At 53.3% G+C, this 26276-nt stretch overlaps 5 protein-coding genes across 5 annotated transcripts; 2 read left to right on the top strand and 3 right to left on the bottom strand.

Annotated features, from left to right (window-relative positions):
* Positions 1-1133: 1133 nt before the first annotated feature.
* On the top strand, positions 1134-5264 carry Triagg1_8614 (transcriptional regulator family: Fungal Specific TF; the record flags this gene model as incomplete). The annotated part of the gene is made up of 7 exons (XM_062903480.1): positions 1134-1288; positions 1431-1704; positions 1966-2304; positions 2488-2918; positions 2978-3145; positions 3213-3391; positions 3460-5264. 7 exons carry the CDS (start codon positions 1134-1136, stop codon positions 5262-5264), a joined length of 3351 nt encoding a protein of 1116 aa, XP_062752424.1.
* A 578-nt stretch (positions 5265-5842) lies between these two features.
* On the bottom strand, positions 5843-7796 carry Triagg1_8613 (uncharacterized protein; the record flags this gene model as incomplete). Its single annotated transcript, XM_062903479.1, has 4 exons — positions 5843-6763; positions 6829-6993; positions 7063-7481; positions 7547-7796. 4 exons carry the CDS (start codon positions 7794-7796, stop codon positions 5843-5845), a joined length of 1755 nt encoding a protein of 584 aa, XP_062752423.1.
* An 8498-nt stretch (positions 7797-16294) lies between these two features.
* Triagg1_8612 (uncharacterized protein) lies at positions 16295-19320 on the top strand (the record flags this gene model as incomplete). Its single annotated transcript, XM_062903478.1, has 2 exons — positions 16295-16606; positions 16660-19320. The coding sequence occupies 2 exons, from the start codon at positions 16295-16297 to the stop codon at positions 19318-19320; spliced, it is 2973 nt and encodes a 990-aa protein (XP_062752422.1).
* Positions 19321-19736: 416 nt separating this feature from the next.
* On the bottom strand, positions 19737-20759 carry Triagg1_8611 (uncharacterized protein; the record flags this gene model as incomplete). The annotated part of the gene is made up of 1 exon (XM_062903477.1): positions 19737-20759. One exon carries the CDS (start codon positions 20757-20759, stop codon positions 19737-19739), a length of 1023 nt encoding a protein of 340 aa, XP_062752421.1.
* Positions 20760-22271: 1512 nt separating this feature from the next.
* Triagg1_8610 (uncharacterized protein) lies at positions 22272-24228 on the bottom strand (the record flags this gene model as incomplete). The annotated part of the gene is made up of 4 exons (XM_062903476.1): positions 22272-22756; positions 22813-23690; positions 23757-23987; positions 24050-24228. 4 exons carry the CDS (start codon positions 24226-24228, stop codon positions 22272-22274), a joined length of 1773 nt encoding a protein of 590 aa, XP_062752420.1.
* Positions 24229-26276: the final 2048 nt, after the last annotated feature.

The raw sequence follows: 26276 nt of genomic DNA, 5'->3' as shown, positions 1-26276 counted from the left end.
CGAGCTACCGTTTACGCCGTTTGGAATCAATGGCTGCCAATAGTTTATGCGGCTATGGGTCATGTTGTCGCTTGGGACGATAGGGCTAAGGAGATGGATGTTGATGATTCTGGGACGGATTGATTACATTGCTTGCCTAGATCTGGCAATTTTAAGCGGTTGGCGTTTGGGTTGAAGATGGACTGGAACCATGCAAACAGTACTATCTGTACGAGTAGAGACAAAGAGTCGGGGCAATGTATGTAGACTATTCATGTTGGCTTATGACAGCCTATTCGCCTGGGCGGATCTCGGCGTTGAATCGAGCATGCCGGTTCTCTCACTGCATGAAGAGAGAAGCAAGAATCGCCACATTTTGTCTTTGCCTAGGGATGCATGTGTGCATGTACAAGTACATGCATCAGATGCTCGACTCGTCTCCGTCTCCATGCAAAGGGACAGACAGCCGAGAGGGTGGATTGGATGCGTCGGCTGCCTCGCTGTTGCGCCCCTCCCTCGGATGTTCCTGGAAGGCTTTCTGGTGAGCATCAGATGGAGTTGATGTCATACTTTTATTTGACAGACATGAATAATCCAGCAGACTCGGAGAAGGTACGTGATTTGTCCTCGTAAATACTACTATACCTTGCCTTGTGCTGTAGGGGGTTCGTGCTCTGCCGGATACCTGTACCTTGAATCCTTACCTCGAGTTACAACCCGTCTGGTCCGTACTAAGCCAAGGTGCTATTTCGTACCTCCTTCAAATACGAGTCCCCGTAGTCTCCGTTCAACGGATGACATATCCAGCACCGCGGATCAATGGAATACTATCAATGAATGGATATGGCGCTCCGGCAACTACCTTGCAGATATCTATTCGCGCTGCCTGGCCTCGATCAACTCAACTCGCAAGGATCAAAGCTCGCGGGTGGGGGGGACTCAGCAAGCATAGCACAGTGGAGCACTGGGCCCTTGAGGGCGAGCTCCAGCGCTCCCAAACGGCTCGAGTAGGGCTACCAGGCACTAGCCGCTAGTGGGCCTTGGTGGAATGGGGTAGCCGCTACTACTGTATACATGTACTGTAGCATCCATAGCGTGGCGATGGGCTCTTCGCTCTTCCTGGCTGCTGCAGTCCATGGTCCAGCCGGATACTAATGCGACGAGGGCCCAGCGCCTGGTTCCGCCCCAGCGCCAAAAGGACGGAATACGGGCGGGCAGCGGAAGCGGAGCAGCTGCAGCAGTTGGAGGTATGGGCTATGCGAGGAAGGTACATGTACGAGTACCTCAGGAATGTGGGCACGTTACCAAGGTACCTACTGTAAGGTATTGAGGTCTGGTCTGGTCTGGTCTGGTACATGTATCTGTACGGAGTTCCGTGGTTTGGGGTCAGAGTCAGACGCTGCAGACTGACTGGGCTTTTCCCCAAGCTGCACTAAACTAACTTGAACCAGGAACTGCCCTCTTCATTTCCACCTCCAGGTCCATCCAGCCTTGGGGTCGGGCATTCCATTGCCTTTGCCGGTTCCGCGACTTCAGTTCCAGCTCCAGCTCCAGCAAAGCAGCGCAACTGCTCAGTGTTTCAGTGTTTCTTGTGCTTTTGCTTTGTCATTCTTCTTTTCTCTTGTCCTGGCGCGCACAACAAACGACGACGACGACGACGAGACGCAGCTGCTTCTTTGCTCTCGACAGACAGACAGACAGACAGACAGACAGGACGGACTCTCGGTGGGTCTCGCCGCCGCAAGTCGTTCAATCCATCCCTCTCGACACCGAGACCGAACCTCAACCAAGCCTGCAGCAGCACAACGCGACAATCCAGCCCAGGACGGCGTCCATCGTCGGCGACAGGGTCCTCGGCCATGAATGAGCTGCAGAGCAACCCGCCCTCTCGTATTCAATAACCACTAACACCGAATTGCCTGCGCGGCAAACCATCGCCCGGCTATCTCGTCTCTTTTGCGTCCCTCATCGCGCTTCTTCTGCAAGCCACGCCACCTTTCGCCTTCCAAGGGCCTTGTCCTGCCTCTCAACCTCTTGCTTGCGCTTCTTTGCCCCTTCGAACCTCTTTGGCGCCTGCTGGCGCCGGCTGGCTCCGCGCATTGCTCCCCCCCGATTAGCCAACCTCGCCGGGAGCTCGTCTTTCAAACTGGCGCCCGCGCATTCTCGGCCACCACGTCCCATATGAACGCTCCGCATCGTCCTCCGGCCCAGCCTGTGGCCTTGCCGCCCCAGCGGCCGCAGGTTGGCATTGAGCGCCTGCCGACTCGGAATGTCACCACGGAGCCCCGTGAATCCATGAATTGCAAGTCGTGCCGGAAGCGAAAGGTGAGTTTCTGCCCGGCCGTCTCCTTGCGACGCCCCTCTGTAGACCCCCCCCTTCAGGTGTGAATGTTCTGCGCGGCATCTAACCCGTCTTTGCCTGTTGAATTAGATCAAGTGTAATCGCCTTCGCCCATCTTGCGAGGCGTGCCTCGTGTTTCAATGCCCTTGTATATACGGTAAGCTCAGCGCATCCTAGAAGCGGGCAGTCGAGTGTGCCTCAAGCCCTCGCCCCCCGGTGACGGTGACTCTCTTGGAGACATGTCACCACCGCTACGTCACGGAAATTTTTCTTTGGTACCGGAAATGCTCATACCTGCTGGTGTTATAGATGCCGTTCCGAAGAAGCGTGGGCCAAAGACGGATGTCTTGGAGGCCCTCTTGAAGAGAGTGGATGGGCTCGAGGCCAAGCTCAAGGAGAAGAATGCCGAAGGCGAGCAGGCTTCCTCATCATCAGCCACGGAAAATCAAGAGACACCAACGACTGAGTCGTCGACAAAGAGGCAGCCCGCCGAGCGAGATATCGTGGAGCCTGTTGCCAAGCGACGGGCGACCGAAGAAAAGACGACGCCCAATGTCACGGAGCTGCCGCTCTACTCTCCGCAGACCTCGACGACTGGGTAGGTTGCTTCCGTCTGTCGTTACTGTCAAGTGTACTCGGTATTGATACAAGCTGCAGGGAACCCGCCACACCTTCTGTACAGACAGACGCTCTTCTGGATACATACTTTACCCGCTTCCACAATAAGCCGTTCCACATCTTTGACGAGTCCTTGATCCGAAAACGCATCAACCAAAACCAGCTCCCTCCCTTCTTATTCGACGCCATTGCCGCAGTCGCTGCTAGGTATGTCTCACCCTTCCATCGAAGCATCGGGCAATGTGGGTGTCCGGTTGTCTCACATACTATACAGACATACACCACATCCTCTCGGTTTCCGTGCGGCTGTCAAGTTGGGCGACGAATATGCCTCTCGCGCGAGGAGTGCCATTGACATCGACGAGCCTTCCATCGACAACCTCCAGGCAATTGTCTTACTGGCAATTGCATTCACGGCCTCGGGCAAAGGGAGAAAGTCCTTCATGTTAATATGTACGTGTATCCGTCCTTCTCGCGCTACCTCCTCGATGATGGGAGACAACATCTGACTTGGTGTGTAGCTAATGCCATTGGCATGATCATGGCACTTGAATTGCACCGTGAGGTGGACCAACAGGCACAGGTAACCTCGACGGAACGGGAAATGCGGAGGCAGCTCTTCTGGTCATGCTATCTCCTAGATCGCTTTGCGGCTTGCGGTTCCAAGCGCCCATCGCTCATCAGCGACGACTCCATCGCATTACGACTCCCGTCATGGTATTCGGCGGCTTCCAATCTTCACGTGGACGGCGATTTCTTCCTCTGCGGATCTAATCTACAGTACTTTCAGGGCAGTGGCAAAAAATCCCAGGGCACTTCAGGGATGCTCATCGACATAACGCGCATTCTCGGGGTGACGAATCGATATCTGGCGGCTGGCGGCGTCAAGGGTGATTCGCATTTCCCTTGGCACTCGCTGTCAAATCTATCCAAGATTAGGCAGGATCTAGACGTGTGGGCATCTGGCACAGATGGCATATTCGCATCGATGGACGTTCTCTTCGGCCAGCAAGACTCGACTACCCTCGTCTTATGCAAGCTCATATATCACCTCATCCACTGTTTGATCTACCGACCGTTCCTCCCAATTAGCCTAGCCGAACTGGCGGGAAATGGACAGCACCAGTCGTGGCAGATTGAGGCGACCAACATGTGCTTCTTCCATGCAAATGCCATTACGGAGCTCGCCGAGATGGGCAGGCAGATGCAGACTATTGAGTGGCCATCGTTTGTCGGTTACTGCATCTGCACCGCCGGTACCGTTCACATCCACGGCGCGCACTACGGCAAGCAGGGCACCAGCGGCGAAATCAGTGTCTTTAGCTCTTCTTCGGATTTCTTGTCCCGCGAGATGCAGCTGTTGAGCGACCTGCGGTTTACGTGGGCCATTGTCCAGCACCAGCGGGATATGCTCCAGCGGCTCTACGAAGCCCACAGAGAGCTGGTAAAGACGATTACCGGCAACGCGATGCGCTACACGCCCGGCTTCCAGCTCGAAGATTTCTTCGATCGATATTCCAACATTGGTGGACTCGGCGGGCCGACTTTCCATTTCGATACCGCAAACCTCAGCCTAGCAGACGAATTGGTCGACTACTCCAACGAGCCCACGCCTTTGCCTGACATTCAATCGCCCTGGCCTACGGAAAACAGGCCGAATCTCAAGCGGAAGAACACGTCACAGTCTTCCGTTCAAAGCATCCCTCTGCCCCTCACGCCTACAATGACGGTGACGAGCTATCCCCGCCAATCCGTATCCATGCAGCCTGGTCTGATGCCGGCACCCTCAACGCCCGGCGTTGGTGCTATGGCGGAGATGTTGCCCGCTCACATGGAAGCCCAACGGCAGCAGCACCACATGGGTACCATGCGCAACACCGTGGATGTCACATCGGCCGCCCATCCAGCCATGGCCGGCTTTGGACTTGGGCACCCTGCTCACGCCGGCGTAGGAGGCATGGCCCCCATGGGTGGTATGACGTTCAGTCCCGCTTTCAACTACAACATGGGACCTTCACACGCAGCGGGCGGCGTCCCTCAACAGCAAGTAATCAACGACGCGAGCGGAGGCTTCGATGCCATGTTCGGACCCAGCGCTTTCAATAGCCCAGCCCAATGGCAACCAGCAGTCGGCCAGGCGACACCGGGCGCCACGGCTCCCAGCCCGAGCACGAAGAGCAACACAGGCAGCACAGGTACAACGGGAGGCGAGGAGAAGGACCCATTCATGAGCCTCTTGGAACAGCTTGCCAACGATGAGCAGCGGCAGAATAGCGGGTTGAAGAGCGAGCTTGATTTCTTCTTGGCGGGCGGCACTGCTTCATGAAGTCTTTTCATTAATATTTTCCCCTCGTTGTTCTTACGTTTCACTTTCCTCCTTACGATTTCGAGACATATAGATGGATGGATGGATGGGCGAGCCCTCCCTGTCCCTGTACTGGACATTAAAATTTATTAAAAACCCCCCCACACGGAAGGAGGCGGTATGTATATGCTTACAAACATCTTACAAAGAGCTTTGATCACTTTCAACGGGGGCCTTGTATAAAACTGGATGTAGGGGAACTACATGTATGATATGATGAAACGAAACGCGTGGATACCTTGGACATGCTTTTCTTTTACATAGCGTGGGCATGAAGGGTCGAGGGCGGATGTTGGATAGGTAGCTTGGGGAAACCATGCTTTTTGAGGAGACCGATTTATAGTATTTAATGTTAAAAACAGTAATGAAAAAAGAGAATATATTGTGCCTGCTTAGCTTGGAATTGGAATGCCTGAATGGCTCTTTTTATGTGCGTTACATTACGGATAGATCAACATGGACTAGGGAGTCGGACTCGACATCAATTGACACATGGGTATATAGTGTAAACAAGATTTTCACAGCATAGCATATATACATCACTCTTGGTCTTGGTGAAGCCTCCTTTCTGCCTCCTCTCTTGGCGACGTCCACCCAGCTGCGGCCTGCACCGCAATCACGACCAATGCCAAGACGGCAGCGGCTTGCCAGACGCCCTTGATGGCGGTTGCGTATCCGTCGACGGCTACGTGCCTCTCCGGCGGCGCCAGCACGTCGCCGTACCACACGAGATCGGGCGAGCCGAGCAGCCGGTCGACGAGGTTCCGGCGGGCCGGGCCGAGGTCGGGGGTGCCGTCGAGGGCGAGGAAGCCGGTGACGAGGCGGGCGCGCAGGAGGCGGTAGAAGATGCCGCCGGCGAGGGAGGTGCCGAAGCTGCCGCCGAAGCCGCGGAAGGTGGCGAGCAGGCTGGTGGTGACGTATTCGGTGCTGGGGTGGCTTAGGTGGAGGACGTGGACGAGGGCGTAGTTGAGGGCGATGCCGGTGGCGACGCCGTTGAGGCAGACGATGGCGATGAAGACGAGGGACGGGGTGGTTGGGTGGGAGACGATGGATAGAGAGGTGATTGTGATGAAGGCGAAGGCGAGGGAGAGTAGTTGGGCGATGTAGTAGGAGCCGGCGCGGCGGATGTGTAGATGGCCGATGGCGAGGCCGCCGAGGGAGAAGCCCAGGTTGGTGAAGATGAGGACGGCGCCGGCGGCGGCGGCGGGGGAGGCGCGGACGGCGAGCATGAAGACGGGGGTGTAGAAGAGGATGCTCCAGCGGGCGGTGATGAGGCCGAGCTGGGCGAGGCAGGAGAGCAGGACGCCGCGGGAGGAGAGGACGGATAGGGGGATGATGGGGTTGGCGGCGAGGCGGAACTCTGTGAGGGTGAAGGCGATGAGGGAGAAGACGGAGAGGATGAGGGGGGTTGGGTGGATGTCGCCGGCGAGGGAGTAGAGGAAGAGGATGATTGTGAGGGTCTGGATTGGGAGGTGATTGTGTTAGTTTGTGTTTGTGTTGAGGGATGGAGGGGGGAGAGACTTACGAGGAGGATTGCGCCGAGGTAGTCTATGCTGGCGAGTTTGCGGCTTAGGGGGTTAGATTTGTTGTTTTGCTGTGTTGGAGGGGATGACATGGAGGGTGGGAGGCTGAGGTAGAGGGCGATGCCGGCGATGATTGTGATGGGGGTTTGGAACCAGAAGAGTGGTCTCTATATCAACGACAGTCAGTTCATGATATATAGGTAAGATGCGGTGATTCACGGTTCATGACAACTCACCCATCCAACAACGGGGTGCAACACGCCGTACACCGCCGCGCCCACAGACACGCCCATGGTAAACGCCGCATTGACAAACCCAATCATGACGCCCCTCGTCTTCTTATCGGTGAGCTCAATCACGAACACCACGGCCATGACGACGATGCCCGCCCCTCCGCCGCCCATGACGATCCTGCCGGCCACAAAGGCCGCGAAGGAGCGCGCCTGGGAGGCGAAGAGGCTGCCGAATGCGAAGAGGGTGATGCAGGGCAGGACGACGGCGCGCGGGGAGAAGATTGCGGCGAGGCGGCCGATGAGGGGGAGGAGGGAGGAGGCAGAGATGAAGTAGCTGGTGGTGAACCACATGGCGAGGGTGGGGGCGTGGAGGTCGATGGCGAGGGGGCCTTGGATCATGGTGAGGCCGGACATGTTTGTTGCTTTTTGATGTTTGAGAGTTGCGTGTCAGTTTAAGATGAATTATTGATGGGGGATAAAGGCGTACAGTGGATGAAGATGAGCACGAATAAGCTGGTGCCGATGGCCACGCCCCGAGCAAAGCTGACCTCGTGGTTCGGTCCATAGAGAGCTGATTCCTCTGCCGTCTGTTGCTGCGAGGCTCCTTGTCCATCTACCGGCACGTTGGTGTCCGTCCATCTTCCGGGCGAAGCATCGCCGAGGAGCGGCTCGTGGCCGGCGAGCAGCGCCGTTTGCTCCGGCGGTAGTTCGGCGCCGGTGTCGCGAGGGGTGGGCATGGTTGGGTGGAGGTTTGTTGTAGAATGGCTATCTATAGTGGAATGCGTGGATCATTTGAGAGGGGGGGGGGGGTTGGATGATGAAAGGAAAGACGATGGTTTTGGTTGTTGTTTTTTGTGTTGTTGGATGACGTGATTGATGTCTTTTTGAGTGTTGTTCGTCAGAAGTGGATAAGATGGGTGGGGGAGGACGGGATATCGGGATCTGAGATCTTGAGTCGATTATTTGAGATTTCCAGCACTAAGCATCTTTTATTTGTCAAGCTTTTGAAATTTGTATGTCGCTGTGTGATTGATTACGGTAGTTTGGTTTAGATATATATACGAGGACTGAAAATGGGAAGAGACCGATGCCAGCGCCTCGAGGCTACATATAGTCGCCGTTTTTGTTGCACTTTTTTTTTGGTGAGACGTTTTGTTTGTGCTTAGTTTGGTTACGGAGGCTTTTAAAGATACGTTTATTTTCTTTTAGATGGTCATTTTTCTTCCTCTAATGTCTCGTTACACTCTTGTTGGACTATCTCCAGCTTTATAGATCAACGTCGACCAGTCTGCTACAACGGCAGTTCCCCAAGAATCATAAAGTTATTTGGCAACTACAAACATTTATCAGGTATTACTCGAGTAACGGAAGGCCCATCATGTTTTCATGGCTTCTTCTCATGCTTCAAGACAATCTCCACTCAGAGGCAAGTCATTCTTGCATCTGTCGTACAACGCATAGTCAGCTAGACGTCCCAGAGATCCGTGCGCGTGAAACCCTCGACGCTCTCCGCACGGCTAGATTACATACATGATGCACGAAAAGACGCGCCATTATGCATTATTACCGTACATGTGGCTTTCCTGATCTGGCCGCACACGGGACCTTGCAGGTGATGTGCATACAAACACAGTTACAGCGCAATCATGCAAGGAGTTGGGCATGGCCTCACCTCGGCGATTCACATGTTAGAGGTAAGAATATGAAGCAGTGTGGCTCCCATAGAGAAACACCATGATGCGAATACGCCAAAAGAACCATCCATCATGTTAGTTGGCTCTTTTCAGGGATCATGTCGTTTGCCCAGATCGGATCAGCGCTTTCGAGATGCCTCATCGGCAACGCCGTCACGCCATGCGTAAGCCAAACGCTCTTCCTATTCGATAAAAACATGTGCAAAAAGCTGCGACACAGCCGACGGAGCAACTCCTTCCCCAAGCGGCTTAAACGGGAAATCCAGACGCCTCCCCATGTGAAAAGAACCGTTGCGGTGGCGCTTTTTAGACGCTGCCGACACGTGCGGACTCCCTGGCTCTAAGGGGTGTTTGAAACGCAACGGCCGGGCTTTGTTTTGTTTGGGATGGTTGGCCGGCAATCTATCGAGCATGAACAAAAAGGGTGCTCGGTGAAAGTGTTCGCCTATTTGTCTGCTTTTGGTTTGGGATGTTTGTTGCTTTTGTTGTGTTGTAATTCCGATGGCATCTCGGAACGCTCGTTATGAAGGAGGATGTCGATAGGGGAAGATGCTGGTAGGGGAGGGATTATGGAGTGAATGAAGCGAAAGCAGAATCTATAATGCAAGCAACTTTGTAACACGGGATGCATCATGCAAGCCATGTATTCGTCGACACCACGACGATTTTGAATAATCAACAGCCAATAGTAAAGCGACGCCACTGCTTCACCATGTCATTAATTTTAGATCACAAATCATAGCCGTATAGGGTATGTGTACGATCCTCGAGGGATATCTCGTTTCACTTGCTCGTACAAGCAAGCTATGTAATCTAAAGCACCACCTTTCACACCTCTACCCTAAAAAGGGAAAACGGAACACCGTTACCGACGGCAGTTGCTCTCAGGGGAGCCAGAGAAAAAAAGAAAAGAAAGGAAAAGAAAAGATAACGCCATTTCCACCTCATGACTTGTGCCCGCGAATGAAGACGCCGGCCGAGTAGGTAATATTTTAGGCCGAGACTCTCGTCTCAGGAGAGCATCGCATCGTGGCTTATTTCCTGCCTCGTGCGGCTGGTGTGTGGCCCCAGCATCCACTTCGGGCGCCGATCCGATGTTGGCGTAGAGAGAGATGGAGAGGAGAGAGGCTGATGGTGATATCGCTATGGGTCGGACTTTGCGGTGGTCTCACAGCTGATGGTGGGCATCTGATTCAGTGTCGACGCGGAGATCTAAATGGGGGACCAGGTTGATCATCACAGCACAGCACAGCACAGCACAGCACAGCACAGCACAGCACGGCGTTTGCGGGGAATTCGCGGGCTTCTCTGGTGGACTTTTTGCTATGGAGTGGAGCGGCGGGACGTTAGAGTAGTAGAGTAGACGATTTCATTTACCGTCTGGTGGAATCAATCATCAATCACGAAATGTCTGGTCCCAAATTTGGCCCAACCCTGTCTGTCCCGTCGCAAAGGGGATCAAATCTCTAATGCTGGGAAGGGCAGGGGGGAAACGAAGCGCGATGCTAAGAGATCGATGCCGGGCCAACGGCCGGGCTAGTGGAAACTCCAGGTCGCACCCCGGATGCATGTCTCAGAGCTGGCATGAGGAATGAGACATCTGACGGGCTGGAGATTGAGGCGTGGGCAATGAAGATTCGATTCCTTGGCCGGTGCAGCGTACTGTAGGTACATGCATAGTTGGCTCACTGCTTGTCTCTGCTGCCGCCTTTGCAGATGACGTTTTTGTACCGGTACTTGCGTGATTGATGATATGTACATGTGTGCTAACTCTTGACCCCGAGCAGATTGCGCGGTTGCTGTACCAGTACAGAGTAGAGTATGAGGTTCCAAAGTGCGAATATCAAGCTGGGAGCACCTTGCGGTCCGATGTTGATGTTTTGGGTGTGTTGGACGGAGACGGAGCATCTGCCGGACCACCGGGGGCCTCCAGTTGATCCCAGCTCGCTCTTCGATTTAGCTGCTCCGAGTTCCGATTCGCAACCCCAGACTGGGGAGGGTTGGTTTTTTTTTCCTCATCCAGAAAGCAATCGAGAAAATAGCTTGACAACGCCGTCTCACAGGGGGACATGGGGCGAGGATTGATGCAATTGCCGGAAACTATCGTTCGGGGCGTGGGCGCGCTTACAGCATGTGTGGCCAGGCAGCCGCATTACTGCTCTGGAAGCTCATTATCCGTGGAGGTCGTCACTCTGCGTCTTTGGTGGTGTGGTCGTTGGCGTAAGGGGTCCGGCTAAAGCAAGTCCTCTGCTGGATACTGAGTCGGGTAGCTCAGGTCAGAGTCTGTTGGTTGAATCGTTGGAGTTGGACCTTTTGAAATCTTGTTGATGGCGATGGGCAGCCCGACTGGGATTGTCGCCAAGATCCAATACATTGATTGCATGTACCCAGCCAGACCCGAAGACGCGGAACCGTGAATGCGACATGATGGCTAAATTACATGTACATGTGCTTGCCGTAGAGTGGTAACTACATGTCTTACAAATAATCCTGGGGAGCGTCCCCACGAGAGGTGGCACGTTGAATTTGAGCACGACTCGCGAGGCTGCCAACTACGGAATGTGTGTGTTGCAAAGACTCAAGATGGGGGCAACACCATCTCTAGGTACGAGTATAGTACAAGCACTGGTATAAGCATCCCGCGTTATGCCTCTTTCCGCGGCAGATGCAGCTCTGGCCTGAAGCCGACGCTTGGATCTGAATCCGGCGTTGCACTTTTGGAGAGTAGACAAGGGCCACGATTGGGTCCCGAGGCGATGGGATTTGGGGGGGCTGAATATTATTGATATTGTTGATACTATAATCATCCCACGAGCGAGAGGATACGAGCATGTATCCCGTGCATATTTCGTATATTTCGTACTACCTGACCTTGACTTGCCCAGCGCCGTACTTCGTATTTTCAAACAGCACAAGGCACAGGGCGGGCGCCGTTGAACTAGTTGCAAGTGGCACCAAAGAGACGGGCTCGTTGTGTAATTAAATCGCGAGGTTAGTTTGGTTGTAGGTTAGACCCGACTCCATCCGGGCTGGGGATCCGACCAGCACAATTTAAAGTCGGTGATGGCAAGCGGGGCGCGGCAGCTTCAGCCGCGGGTGGGGGATTGAAGATTGTGGAGTTTGAAAAAAGAAACATGCATTTCAAACCGAGACGAGGGCAAAAGTACCGGTGCCGTATCCGAGGATGATGAAGCTGTACACGTATTCTAGGTTGGTTGCTTAGGTACTGGATACAGCCGTGAAAGAAGTCTGTACAGTTTCCTTGTACTTCCATGTAGTTACATCAATAGTACAGGTAAGTACCTAATGCTTTTGAATCAGACCACCAGAAGAAACGCAAAATGGCGGAGAAGAAAAGAGGCGAAATCGTTGACCGTTTTTTCAAAAGCTGCACGTTGCTTCATGGCTCCATTCAGGTATGTGGGCTGCGAGAAAAATGTGCGCATCGGACTGCTGTTCGCAGGATGGGGCAGCCCCGAGCGCATGTACCGGTACCGAGCCGGCAGACACTTGGGCGCATCCGATGTAACATGTACATGTACGAGTGACTGCAACATTGCCTGAGTAGGTACATGTAGGCTGTCATTTGCATATTGGTCATTTTTGCTGCAGTTCAGACGCACGCATAAGGCAATCTATCTACCCAACCAAGCATTTTGCATTGTCCAGCAGCGAAGAAAAGGAGATTTTAGAGAGACACGCAGAAACGAGAAACCGTTCAGCCCGTTGGTGGGAAGCTTTGCCGTGGCCCCGGTGTTGCGCCACCACGACACAGGCTCGCAACTATAGGATGCTGGGAGGTTGGCCGAGGAGGTGCTCTGTGCTATATTACTAGTCTCATTGTCTTTGCTTTGCTTTTATGACAATGGGCTTTAGCTGGTGACATTGGCTCGGTGAAGAGTGTTGGATAGTTTGTACAGAGCCCCGATGACGAGGAATAAAGGAGCATGCGTTGCTGTCTAATAGGGTGATAAAAGTATCTCTCAGAGGCCGCTGCATCCCAAAGACGATGAAGGATTTCCAGGAATATTCGGCAAAACCCGAAGACCATGGATGTAAATCGACAAGGCGGTAACTCTTTGCGCGCAGATCCCTGACGTTTTTTCTTCTTCTCCATCTCGAAAACAAGGTCACACTTACGGACCCAAGGGCGCGAGCACTGAGCAGGGGGCTGATGCAGCTCTATCTGCACAAAACTCACCGCCGAGATGCCGTGATTTAAAGGGCCCTGCTTCAATCTCTTTCTTTCTGTCACACTTGCGTGCCGGGTTTGAATGAATGGAAGATTTGCGTTTCTGCTCTGTGGTTTGATTGGATTCAACGTTGGCCGATGGGCGCCTCCTTGCCTTCTTATGCCCAATATATCGTCATGACGGTCTACACAAGTTGATAACCCCCCCAGCACAGCAAAGCAGCAGCTACTCGCTGCCACCTCAAAAAACGAGCAAATAAAGCAAACCTTGCGATAAGGCAAGCTCTTCTGCCAACGTCTCTTGGCTTCTGTCATTGGGGCACACACAGTGAGCTGTTGGCAATCTCTTCGCACCGTTGAGGTGATTTATGGTTTTTTGTTTTTGGATCGTTGCATGTTTTGGTGTGACTGTGTCTGAGCAGCAGGTAGCGGTACTTGCGCCTGTAGGCGGGCTAACCCACCATTTCGGTGCCCGTAGCCTCCACCCCCTGTGAGACCTCCAGCTGGTGCCACTGCCGCCTGGCTGTCTGAGAGCGCGGGACGAGCCCCGTGCGTGACTCGCCAATGACGGTCCGGCGCGTTGGTACAGGTACCTGGGCAGTTACTCTGGGGAGCCGCCGCCGTTGCAGAGGTACTGTACTTTCAGCTGTCTCAGGTCGTCCATCCACATCATGTACTCGTATCCCGGCAAGATACAGCAGTCGCCCGTCTTTGACAGCTCCACGGATCACTGATGTCTCTTTAGGGACTTGACTAGATGCTACAATTCAAGCCTGAAGCCGCATACCATCAAATATTCCGTCATCACTGTATTTTGCCTCTAATTTAGTACATATGTTGACCCTCTACACCTGGCATGCGGCTACAATGTGCTCCGTTTCCCCATTAATACTATCTGCGCGCGTGCTTGAACACGATGTACATGTGTACTAAGATTAGTAGATGATGCCTTACCGTCAACAGCGTCAATCCAAAGCAACCAAATGGAACCAACCCCGGAATCAGGCACAACTGCTGTTAGGCCGGTGCTAGCAACAGCCTCAAGCATCGCCATCGCCATCGCCATCGCCATATGCCGTTGCCGCATTCAGCCGTCGGTTCTGCCTCTTCTTCCTACGTAGCCGGTATAGGCACCCAATGGCTCTATTCTCGGCCCGTTGACATGCCCGGAGTGTGTGCGAGGTGTTCCCATTTGCTCGCTTTGCGCGCCTTGGTGACATGTTTCAACATGAGGATGCAATGACGACCGAGTCAATCTGCATACCGCTCTTCTCCCGACTGCTATAAAGCCTCAAACGACGACTTGTGTTGTATCGTCTATTGCTGGCCTGGCGGCTAGCGCTGCTCGTCTGCAATTCAATGTCTGGTGTTCAATTACAGCCCTCGATTCGACGTTCAAACCTTGCAAGCCCCCCCCCCGGCGATCCGCCATTTCACCAATGTCATGTGCCTGCTCTGCTCTGCTCCGTCTCCTTGTTCTTGTTGGCTGAGCTGCCATGTTCCATGTCCGGCCAGAGCCCCATCCGTTACGCGAGAGATGCTACTTGCACTCACGATGGCTTCAGGACAGCACGAGTTGAAACCCGGCGTCTGGATGCGCCTCGCAGGGGGATCCGCTCCCATACCGCCATCCAAGGCCCTTTGCCAGCCCCTCTTTGCTGCCGCCGCCCTTTTGCCCTATGTCTGCGCGGGTTTGAGTGGCGTATGTCGTTGAACTGGCGGAGGAGCTGTTAGTGATTTCCCACACTAAGGCTGCTTTTGCATCCCATCCGCTGTCGAGATTTTCCTCTCCCACGGCTGCAGGATGCGCATGTTTGCATTGCACATACTGCAACCATTTGCGCCTGTGCCCTGTGGCATATTGGGGTAGCATTCAGTGCCCGTACGAGCACTCGATATGCAAGTCAAGTGCCAGTGTGTGCCAGTAGCGTCATAAGGGCTCGGTGTCCAAACTGGATATGGATTCATGTGTGTGGTGATGTCGCTCTTCCGGCATACGGATTGGGGGAAGAATAGGCACGAGTATCCCGATCCTGATTGCCTGAGCGCCAGCTGAGAAGCAACCATGAAGCTTGCCCTTCTTACCTTACTTGGTCTCTCGTAGCAAGCAGCATTAGCACTGCGACGGAGTAATGCTAGCGGTGGTAGACCGTAGATCAAATACAACTCATCGTGTTAGTCAAAAAACATGATGCAACAAAATGGCTCCAGAGCTTGCCCTGTATGTTGCATGGGAGTACCTTGCCCGGACTTGCTGAGAATTGGACCCGTCCACCCTTCGCCAAAAAGGCTTGGGACGGGTACTTTAATGTACAGCCAAGGGCAGGCTCGGCACGGCTGTTGCCTGGGTGCTATCCAGGTACCGGCCATCCGCTAGCTGGCCCTTGTACTGTACAAGGCCCGGAGAACCAGCACCCCCCAAGTACCCCCCAGGTACCCTGCAGCGCCCTGCAGGAATCAGAGGCTTTCAGCGCAGACTCGAGGGCCAGCGCAAGTCCGCCACCTGCGTCTTGGCTCATCGTCCCCCCAAGTGCCTGTACAGGTACACTTAGTACCGCCTCTCTCCGGTAAGCGTCACTTTGTCTTTTTGCCGGACATCGTTCGTCTCTTCCATTCTCTTCTCTTCCTCGCATCTTCGGCGTGTCGTGACCAAGATGCGATGCCCTCGCGTCTGACAATGACAAAGCACCACCGCAGCTCACACGCCCCCAATCCCCATCACATCTCACTGCCTGCGCTATAATTATTCTCCTTATACTAGCCCTGGTCAGCAGCCTTGCGCTGCGGTCAAGCAGCGATTCGGCCCTGGCCGACTGGCCCTTTTCGCGTATATCCTCGCCCAGCTCCCGGCTGCCGCACCGCTCAGTCTCCGTCTGGCACGATTCTGCATATCACTTGTCACTGCTTGCTCTGTTCTGCGGCCTGTAACCTGCTGGTTTTGTCCTGGCAGCACTCAGATCCTATCCAAGAACGGCACCCAGCAATCCCATTATAGCTGGCACCGCTGGACCGAATCTCCCTCCCAGCCAGACGACAGCCGAGATCTAGATTCGAACCCTCCCCCCCTGGGGCGCGAGGCAATGGCACACTCCGCATCAGGGCCAGATACCTAGCTTGACAAATCTTGCTCTCCTTTCCTGGGTCTGCCAGATGCTCGACTCTTATTAGCCTCTCAACTACACCCGCGAGGCTTCTCTCTTCCATCTCTCTCGTCCAACTCTCTCTCTCTCTCTCTCTCTCTCCCCCTCTCTCTGCTCCGCTGGACTCGGATATTGAATCCCGACCAAGACTTTGATTCCATCGCGCATATTCTACCTTCTCCAATGTCCATGCTCTCGAAACGGTTGTCATGGATCCAGATTCAGATATAGAACCTGGTGGTTCGACGGCAAATCGCGGGCCTGCCGTCCTGGCCGTCACAACAGCAACTCTGGTCCTTGCCTCGGTCTTCGTCTTCGCGCGCATGATCTCTCGCTACTTCATCGTCAAGAGATTCACTTGGGACGATAGAACCATCCTCTTAGCGTGGCTCATCTCCTTCTTCTTGTCCTTTACCATCTGCTTCGGCGTCGCCAATGGACTCGGCAAACACGACGCCGACATCCCTCCATCGCAAATACCCACTCTTCGCCGCTGCGAATATGTCTTCTCTATTCTTTATGTAAGCCCCCCCTTTCCTCCTCACTTGCGAGGCCGAGTTGCTAAAGATGCTAGAATCCGGCCTTGATGGCTACGAAAACGAGCATCCTCATCTTCTACTTACGCTTGGCTAGAAACACCCAAATGGTCCTGCGGTTCGCTTCGTGGCTCACCCTCGTCATTGTCAACATTGCAGGGGTTGTCCTCACGTTCATGAATATCTTTCAGTGTACGCCTGTGCAAGCTGCTTGGAACGCAAACTACCAGGGCTCGACGAAATGCATCCCCCTACTCACCGAATTCATCTGTTCTTCTCCCGTCAACATTGTCACCGACCTTGCTATTCTTGCGCTGCCGATCCCTGTCTTGACTGGCATGCGGCTACCCTCGCGGCAAAAGACCATCCTCGTATTTACCTTTACGCTTGGTATCTTTGTTGCCGTCGTGGATGTTGTCCGAATCTACTACCTTCAGCAGGCCATCGCTGACGTTCCTACTGGAATCACCTCTGATCCTACCTCGAGGTTTGGCGGCCAATCCGACTTTGCCTACAATGCGTCGCTGGCGCTCATGTGGAGCGCCGTTGAGGTCAATGTGGGTACAACCTGCGCCTGCATTCCTACCTTGAAACCTCTCGTTCTGCGACTTCTGCCCTCCATGCTCTACAACCCCAAGAACAAGAATGAGACTAGAACCAGCCCGGGCACTACCAGTGATAAGAGCCAGAGCCAGCGGCCCTCTGACAACCAGTCGCTGGCTAACAATAACGCATCGGGAGTGATCAAGCCAGAACCCGTTGCCCACGGTGCCCTTGGGGGCCGACAGCACGCCAGCCCTGGTCCGGATGCGCCCATGAGTGCCATGGAATTTCTGACCACTCCCGATATGACGACGCTTGGCGACCGTCTCGCCCCCCCGGCTAGTTCTTCACCCAACCGCTCTGCTAACCGGTCTCGCACCACTAATACGGTCTCGACCGATCATTCCTACGAGAATGGCATATACTTTGGGTTCGTCAACATGACCAAGCCCAAGAGCATGCTTCGAGCCAACAAGAAGGAGTCCTGGAAGTACTGCACCATTGTGGCCATTCTCTTCTTCCTGTGGGGTATTTCGTACGGATTGCTCAACACGCTCAACAATGCGATTGCTGCGGTGAACCACATGAGCACAGCTCAGACGATTGGCCTGACGAGTGCTTATTTTGGCGGCGGCTACTTCTTTGGTCCCCTGCTTGTTGGCGAGTGGATTCTGCGACGAGACGAACATAGCCGATCCAAGCGCCATCGCGGAAATGACGAAAACATTGGGGGCTACAAAGCGACATTCATCACTGGCTTGTGCATTTACGGCACTGGCACCATCATCTTTTGGCCTTCTGCCGTGACCAATTCTTTTGGTGGCTTCATGCTCAGCAACTTTGTCGTTGGCTTCGGACTTTCGGTGCTCGAAGTCGCTGCCAACTCCTTCATGGTACTCTGCGGGCCTCCGCAATACGGCGAGACTCGCCTTATGCTGGCGCAAGCCGTACAGGGCGTCGGCAGCGTGCTCAGCGGCCTCTTGGCACAAAAGGTCTTCTTCACGTCGCTGAGCAGTGCCGATCCGAGCGGCCGAAACAGCAGCACCACGCTGATCAATGTCCAGTGGACATACCTTGGCATCACTCTGCTGTGCGTCGTGCTCGCCCTTTTCTTCTACTACATGCCGTTGCCCGAGGTGAGCGATAGCGAGCTTGAGGATTCTGCGAAGCTGCTGCCCGTTGATCCGTGTAAGAAGAGCATTGGCGGTCTGCAGCTGCGAACCATCAGTCTCGTTCTAGCCGTCATGGCCCAGTACATGTATGTGGGTGGCCAAGAAAGCAACAGCACCTTTTTCAATAGTCTGCTCGTTTCTGTTATACCTGGTCAGGCCAAGTCTGGCATGCAGGCTACCACCGGCACCGTCACTGGGGCTGCGGTTGATCCTGATCATCCTATGGGGTTCACCCTTTCTCTCTCTGATTACCTGACGGTTGGACACACGGTTTTCGCCGTCTCGCGGTTTGCTGCAGCATATTTCATTTACTTGTCTGTTAACAATTCTCGGCTGCCTCAGCCACGGACTGTCCTCAGCTTCAGCATCATTCTCTGTTTCATATCGGCTCTCCTGTGTGTCCTCCTGCAGCCCTCCAACCCAAATCTTCTATTCATTCCTGCTTGTTTGTTTTTCTTTGGCGAAGGCCCCATTTGGCCCCTTATTTTCGCCATTGGCATGCGTGGCCAAGGCAGGAGAACCAAACGGGCGGCCGCCTTTATTACCATGGGCGCTTCCGGTCCTCTGTTTTCCCCCTTTATCATGTACGGCATTATTGTACGGGGCGGCACTGTGCAGACGGCTTTTATACTCATTGTAGCCATGCAAGTGGCAATGATGGCTCTGCCGATTTTCCTCACCTACGTCAGGGATGCCCGCCTGATGGTGGACCCGCGTCCATCACGCCGTGTGATGCGGAAGGACGGAGAGCGTCCCATGGACGAGGTGCTTGCTGACGTGGTGGTTGCCGAACCGGAGCCTCGCGGTACCGATTCTGCTACCATTACTGTTGATTTTTTCAGAGAAACTGGAGCTGCGGAAAAATCTCACCGCGGATTCCTGGACATTGTTTCTAAAGGGTTGGGCGCAAAGCTAAACGGGGCTCGACGCAAGTCTTCGCCTACACTCGAGGTAGAACATAGCGAAGGCAGCATCGAAGCTTAGAGACGACTATGGCGGACACGGAAAGTCCTTTTTACATTTTTTTTCCCCTTTCCCATCTTTTCCTTGCTTGGATATATCGCTTTTCTTGGTTGTATATATGATGTGGCAACAAATGTCGCCTATTGGCCGGAGTTTGGTGTTTGCTGGTGGCTTGGATGACTAAAATTATACCCCATATCTCAAACGGAGGCTTGGTTTTATGGATGACGTCTGTGAGAATACAGACTTGGAGGCATAAAAATAACTGTACAATTTTATACAATAGCTTGGCGTGGGTATAGATGAAGATGGTGTAGATGGTGTTTATATCACACCCGTATCTATCTACTTGGCGTTGAAACCCTCGATGGTGACTGTGTAGCTCTCGCTTTTGATGTCTATGTATCTCTCATCCATACTTGTAACAACATTCCGTCCTACCAGGTAGAGTGAATGTCTGTCTCAATTGAGGCGAAGACGCCCACGCCCTGCCTCCCCAAGGCCGTTGCGATTCCCACGGCCACGGCTCCGACGCGGCGCATTCTCTTATACCCCTGGCCGTCATAGACTCCTCCCGCTCCAATGATGTCCAAGTGTGCCAGCCGTGGATCGGCATCAAACCTTCGCCGCAGCGTTGCCACGTTACCCAGGGCGAGGGGATGCAGAGGAGGTCCGGCCATGCCTCCGATGCCGCCTCCCGGAAGCAGCGCGTCGTCTGAAGAAGAGTCTGGGTCGAGTAGGAGGCATGAGCCTAGGGTGTTTGTTGCGGTGAGGAAGCTGAGCTTGGAGGCTGGCGGATGGTTTGGTTCAGAGCTGATGAGGCAGGATACGAGGTCGTCGAATTGGCCGGCGTGAGTGTATGGAGGGATCTTGATGCCGATGGGGATGGCGGATTCGGACGGCAGGATGTCGAGGTAGGAGGATAGTGAGGAGGGGGAGTATGCTGGCGGAGGGAGGTTGGGGATGTTGGGGCAGGAGAGGTTGATCTCCATGGCCAGGGGGAAGGGGACTGAGGGTGCGTGGGAGGAGATGAGGGTGTGGCAGGTGAGGATCTCGGCGGGCGAGCCCGTGACACTGATGATGATTGTTTTGGGAGGGGTCGAAGATGCGAGGGAAGATATGATGGAGAGGTATTCCGAGAGCGGGAGAGGGCTGTAGCCGAGCGTGTTGAGCGATGCGAGCGGCATCTTGTCGGCGCGCAGGTCAGGACGGCCGGCTTCGTTGTCGTTGGAGTCCTCCGGCGGGCCGGAAAAGGTGGCCGATGCGGCGCCGGTGGCGGGATCGAAGAGGGCGTAGCGGTGGGTGTCCGGGGCGTGCGGGAAGCCGGCGACGAGGCTCGTGCGGGTGGTGACGGCGCCGACGGAGGGGCAGCGCAGGAGGGCGGCGAGGTGGGCGCGGGATGTTGCCCAGGGGGAGGCGGTGTTGAGGAGGGGCGGGTGGAGGGAGAGTTTGGGGGGCATGTTTTTCAGTTGTATATATAGGTATCTATGGGTGGGGTTGTTTATGCGAGATGACTTGTGTTGAATCTTTTGTGGTTGTTGTAACACGATATCTGTGTTACCGTGGTGGTGATGCTGAAGCTGATAACACAGGTGGGGAATCAGATAAGATGCAGAATCTACGGTACATACTACTCGTACACATGTACTACCCCACATTCAACATCGAACACGGTCCGTCCCGCTTAAGCGAAGCCGAGGTCAAACAAAGAAAAATCTCGACCCAAAAAGTACAGAGTACGCCAAGAAGTACCTCTTCCTGCATCTCTAATAATACACAACGTACGTAAGAGAAAACAAACACGAGTATAAAAAAAGAACCAAACCTCACATTCATTCGAGAGCAAATTAAACAAGCAAAACACGCTTCTGACAACCCAAAATACAATACCGCAACGGACCCCCATTTAACAGACACCAGCCGAACCCCAGATTCGAACCAGTTTTTTTTTTTACCCACATTTACCACTCCTGGCAATGCGAGACACACCACCCGACGTGTCGATTTTCACCTCCCCCCTTGGCGTTTCCGCTTCCCACACACCACAAGACTTTCTAGGGGAACAAAAACGAGTCCCGGGAGCTTGCGGGCCGGAGAGGGGGCCCCAGCAACCTTGTAAGTCAGCATTTATAATCCCCATTTGGCGACGGAGCATTCGTTGGCTTTTAACCCCCCCCCCCCAAGGTTCGCTTGGCAAAAGCCCGAGCTTGTATCATTTGTATTATTGTTTTTTGCATGCCGTTGGAATGTGGAAGAGGGGAAATCCGGATTTAATTTGGGGTTCTGTAAGTCCGTGCTTCTTTATATACTTGGGTGCATGGGCCCCCCGCCTTCTTCCCCAGAGTATGTTGCTTGTTTTTTGTTTTCTCGCGGGGTGTTTTATTGCGTTTTGCTTGAGGACTCTTGAAATGGCCATTTTGCATCATTTGTGCGATATATTCTCTTATTTGTGTGAAATGTTTGTTCAGTCGGATTGAGTCTGGAGAGAAATACTCACCAAGGAGCAACAAAGGGCCTGCTCTCGACGACTTGGTTTGAGACTTCGGTCTGGTGTTGACCGGTTCGGAGAGTCAGCAACGATAGGAAATACTACCCGATCCATACGACCAACGTTGTTTTCACCAACTAGTTCAAAAGAACATTTGTGTTAAAAGGCACAATATATTTCATGGCGATATGTACATGCTTCGCCTATATGCGAAGCAGAAAGACCTATATACAAGGCATAATGCATGACCCATTTCCTCCAAAAAAAAAAAGTCTGATAAAGAAGACATCAGTGGTATCCCTATCTCATTCTCAAATGCAACAAACAAACGACCAAACTCCAGAAAGCTATGAGCACAATGAAACCGGAAAATGCCGGTGAATGTGACGGGAAAAAAAGAAATCAACCAGAAAAACTTTTTACAGGTCCAAAGGAAAAGATGAGACAGCGGAAAGGAAAAGACGCGATATCCCCGTGACCGCATTTACCAACCAAATTGCTCGCAGTGCAGCTCTACGCCCGGACCGTCAGACCGAATGCATGCCGCCGTGGTGTTGCGAACTGTTGCCATGAGGCCGTCCGGCCCGCACCCCAATACCAGCACACGCTTCTCTACCGGGGTCTCGCCAATTATGGTCTGGATCAAAACTGCAACGTCTGGTTTGCCGCGCTTGATGGAGCTCTGATAGACATGTGGCTGCACTTCGATTACTTCGACAGGACCGGCGTTTTGTGTTGAATCTGTTTCCTCTGCAACGGACTCTTCAGATGAGGATTGAAGGGGCTGAGCCGTCACAATATCGACAGCTTTCTCGAGATCGGCTTCGGAGGATGGTGTAACGGGCATCGATTCGGGGCTTGTCTCGCCATCTTCCTTCTCTTCTGACGATCGGGTGACGTAAAGCTCGAGGTTTACACGGGAGTCCTTTGCGAGAGTGTCGAGATGAGAGGCAAACCACTTAAGATGACCTGGTTACATTTTCGTTAGCCCATGTCGTCGCTTTTCAAGATCACGATTTGCTTACTCTCATATTTGACCATCCAGATAAAGGTAATCTTCTTCTCCAGCTGCGTGCTAGCCACGTTCTTGAGCATGTTGAGTGCCATACCAAATGTAAAGGTTGAGCCACTTCCGCCGGCGACAAGGACGACTCTGTCATATTCCGAAGCGTCGGGCAGGGTACCATATGATCCCTCAACCGAGGCTTTGACCGTTGCTCCTGGGTGCTTCAGGGCATATTGATGCAGGTCCTGCGTGAAGCCATCGTGAGAAGACACAACGAACTCGAGAGGATCCATGGCTGCAATCGTAAAGGGGTGTGTCTCGCACGTCCGAATCGAAGGAATCCAAAGAAAGCAATGCTGCCCCGACACAGCGCCCAAGGGAGCCTTCTTAAGGGTCACTCGGGTACCGCCGTTTGGCAGAGGTGTAAGAACGGCAGAGTTGTTGGTGCTGTATATCAGAAGGCGGGTAACGCGAACCAGACGGTCGAGCACCCAGATGCCAGCGGTAACAATCACCACATAGACAATCTTCTCGCCAAAGTTGGGTTGGTGGAGACCGACCATGACGATGGCAAGGATCCAGAAGCTGATGTGGACATAGTAAAAGAGCTCGTACCACCACCGACGAATGACAACTCCCGCAAAGCCGACGATGAAAAAGGAGGCGCCAGCAATCTCGCCGTATATCACGCTCTCTTCCCGGAGGATCGAGATTCTTCCCGCAAAGCCAAAGTAGGACGAGTAGCAGCTGGCATGGATGATGACAAAGATGATGCACATGGAACCGGCGATTTGATGGAGGATATTGAGGCGCTCATACGACCAAGCTGTGAGGAACGCCAACGGAGTGTTCTTTAAAGCCAAGAAGATGAGAACAACCAAGTTTGCGACCGCCATCCTATTCCGGAATCAGCCTATTAGAGCCAAGAAGCAAAGCAAAATCGTGTTGGAGATGGTTACATACCAAGCAGCTCGTGCGGCCAAGTTGGAATTCATCGTGATGACAGAATTGTCGATGTCGGTAAAGGTAACAATGATGTTGATGGCGAGGTAAAAGAAGACGAGGATGGCATGCCCTCGCGAAGGCAGACCAGGCGCTGTACGGAGAAGAACATTTCGCGGTTTCCTGTTTCCCTTTCTTAGCTTCCTTACAACAACATTTGATGCTGACTTTTTGCGTCTCATAACTCGCAAACTGTCGTCACAGGTCGGACACGATGATGGGTCTAGACATCCAGTTATGGTGCGCAGACTTACCGAGAAAAGGCAGCCAAAGCTGAAACCCCCTTTTTTCCAATATTCGACTTCTGGGCAAGGCGTCGTCCTAGATGGAAGAAGATGAAGATCGCCGCGAGTCCCACTATCGCACCGATAAATGCGTACATCTGCCGGTGGTTAAGCTCCTCACGGTGTGCGAATGCGGCGCTGCCAGCCATGTTGGGCGACTTCGATGTAAACCGTTTCGAAACAGGATAAGGTCCACGTCAAAGCAGGCGGCTATTGCCGAAAGGGTGACCTATGCTTTCACTATTAAACCCCTGGAGCCAGCAGTGATTGTGGGCTATAGTACAACAGGGAGGAAGAGAAAGAGGAAAAGAAGATGATATGTGATGAGGCAAGGTTGAGACTTGCTGTGAAGGAGAGTAGTTGAGTTGGTGAAGACAACAAGTGTATCGTGCACCAAGAGGGGGTATATGTCCTTTTGCAGCAATCATCTATCAGCCAGCGATCGGACAAGGACACAAGACGCAAACCTTGCTGCCACGCAATGCCGGTCGATGATTACATGCAAGTACATCGGTGCCTTTTGGAGATGGTACTATATTTACCTTCGAGTGGATGCCGAGAGTGGCTCTGGACCGGCCCGTGCGGCAACTCAGCCAGGCTTTTTGCTCTGATATCGATGCCCTTGTAGAAGAGGCAAAGTCGGCAAGGCCTGTTCAGGCAATGCTGGGCAGAGATTGCGAAATTCGACCTGATATCGACGTTTCAAAGGGGAAGGTGAGAGCCCTTTTCGATGCTCCCTTCACTGTGGTTCCTACTTGATAATGCTTGTCAGACATGTGTTACCCCGGCCCCGACGGCACGGGCGAATAAGCTATCTGTAAGTGAATACTTTTGTATGAGGACGAGCTTACGTGGTGTCTCAAGGAGTCTGTTATCAGTCCACAGCCTATCTTGTTGATAAAGTTCTGATGGGGAGGGAGGCCTCAAGTGAGTTGAAAGCTGGTCGCTGAGGCTTCACACCAAACTCAACCCTGGAGCGTATCTGTCAACTCGGATAGTTTATGCAGGCAGTATATGCTCTACAACACCAGACGAGCGGAATGCATAAATGTTTTGGCCAAGGGGCGAAAGAGTACCCATGGCGCCAGGGCGTCTGCCTTTATGTTTCTTTGCCTAGGGCCATCTTCCCCCAGCCTTTTCTCGCAACTTCCCTTTGCAACCACCTTCTGCCAGGCGCCAGATTGCAGATTCGGCCCTTGATACATCATCCATGAGCAACGGCCGGCCGAAATCCATGTCAGTCGCGTGTAAGGAGCCCACAACGCTGGTGCAGGGGGGGCAATGCGCTGATCTTTTCGTTCTTGGGGGGGGGGGCCCCAACGGCCTGTTCCAGAGCCTGGTGGACTCGAAAGAAATCTGATAATGCAGCCCTCCTCCACTCTGGAGAGATCATGATGATATGAACATATCGACATGGTAAAATCCCTCCCTCCCTTCTCGTTGCTAGCCTTTCTTGGCTGGCCATCCACGATGCAACTATTGGGTCCATCTTCGCAGTTGAGTTTAATTTCTCCCCCTCCCTGCCGTCATGCCCTACAAATCATGCTCCATGAAGCCATAGGACTGTCTCTCCTATGTACTTGTGTAGCGATATTTTTGGGATTTATGATGCAATGCCACCATTGCGAGAACGGGCAGGAGCTTGAACCGAGTGTGATACGGCGTTTCACCCAAGACAGACTTGTAAGACGGTGGCCCAAGTCTTGACATGCTACACCAAGGAACCCCCTTGCTTACACCTTCCAATACATCGAGTCAAGCAATGTATGCTCTCAACCAAGATTATCGTCGGCAGACAGAGCCCAGCCATGCATCTTTGATATCCCGAAGGAAGAGAATGCGGGGGAGAGATTCAGCTAACCAAGTTCTACCTTGATTCATTGCGTTCGTGTTGAGTCCCCGGGGACGGGCCGACTACGAGATCGCCAAATAGGGCCGTCCACGGACAGAGTACGCAGGACAGAGTACGCAAGTAGCAGGCATCGTCCAGACGAAGGAACCGGAAATATGTTGAGACACAACACGGCGGCCTTGGTCCCGTTTGAGTAAGGACGATTAGTTTGTTCTTCCTCTTGCGAGGATCATGACAAGGTTTGACTCGAGATAAACAGAAAAAAAAGTTTTAGACGTCGCATGAATTTAGCCCTTGGCTAAAAGAGGCAGGCAAATAGGCCATATTCTGCTAGCACGCAAAGCT

Source organism: Trichoderma aggressivum (genome assembly GCF_033847375.1).
Source record: "Trichoderma aggressivum f. europaeum strain CBS 100526 chromosome Unknown scaffold_043, whole genome shotgun sequence".
Lineage (NCBI taxonomy): Eukaryota > Fungi > Ascomycota > Sordariomycetes > Hypocreales > Hypocreaceae > Trichoderma > Trichoderma aggressivum.
The sequence above is the reverse complement of the archived record's forward strand: the minus strand, read 5'-3'. Positions and strand labels throughout refer to the sequence as shown.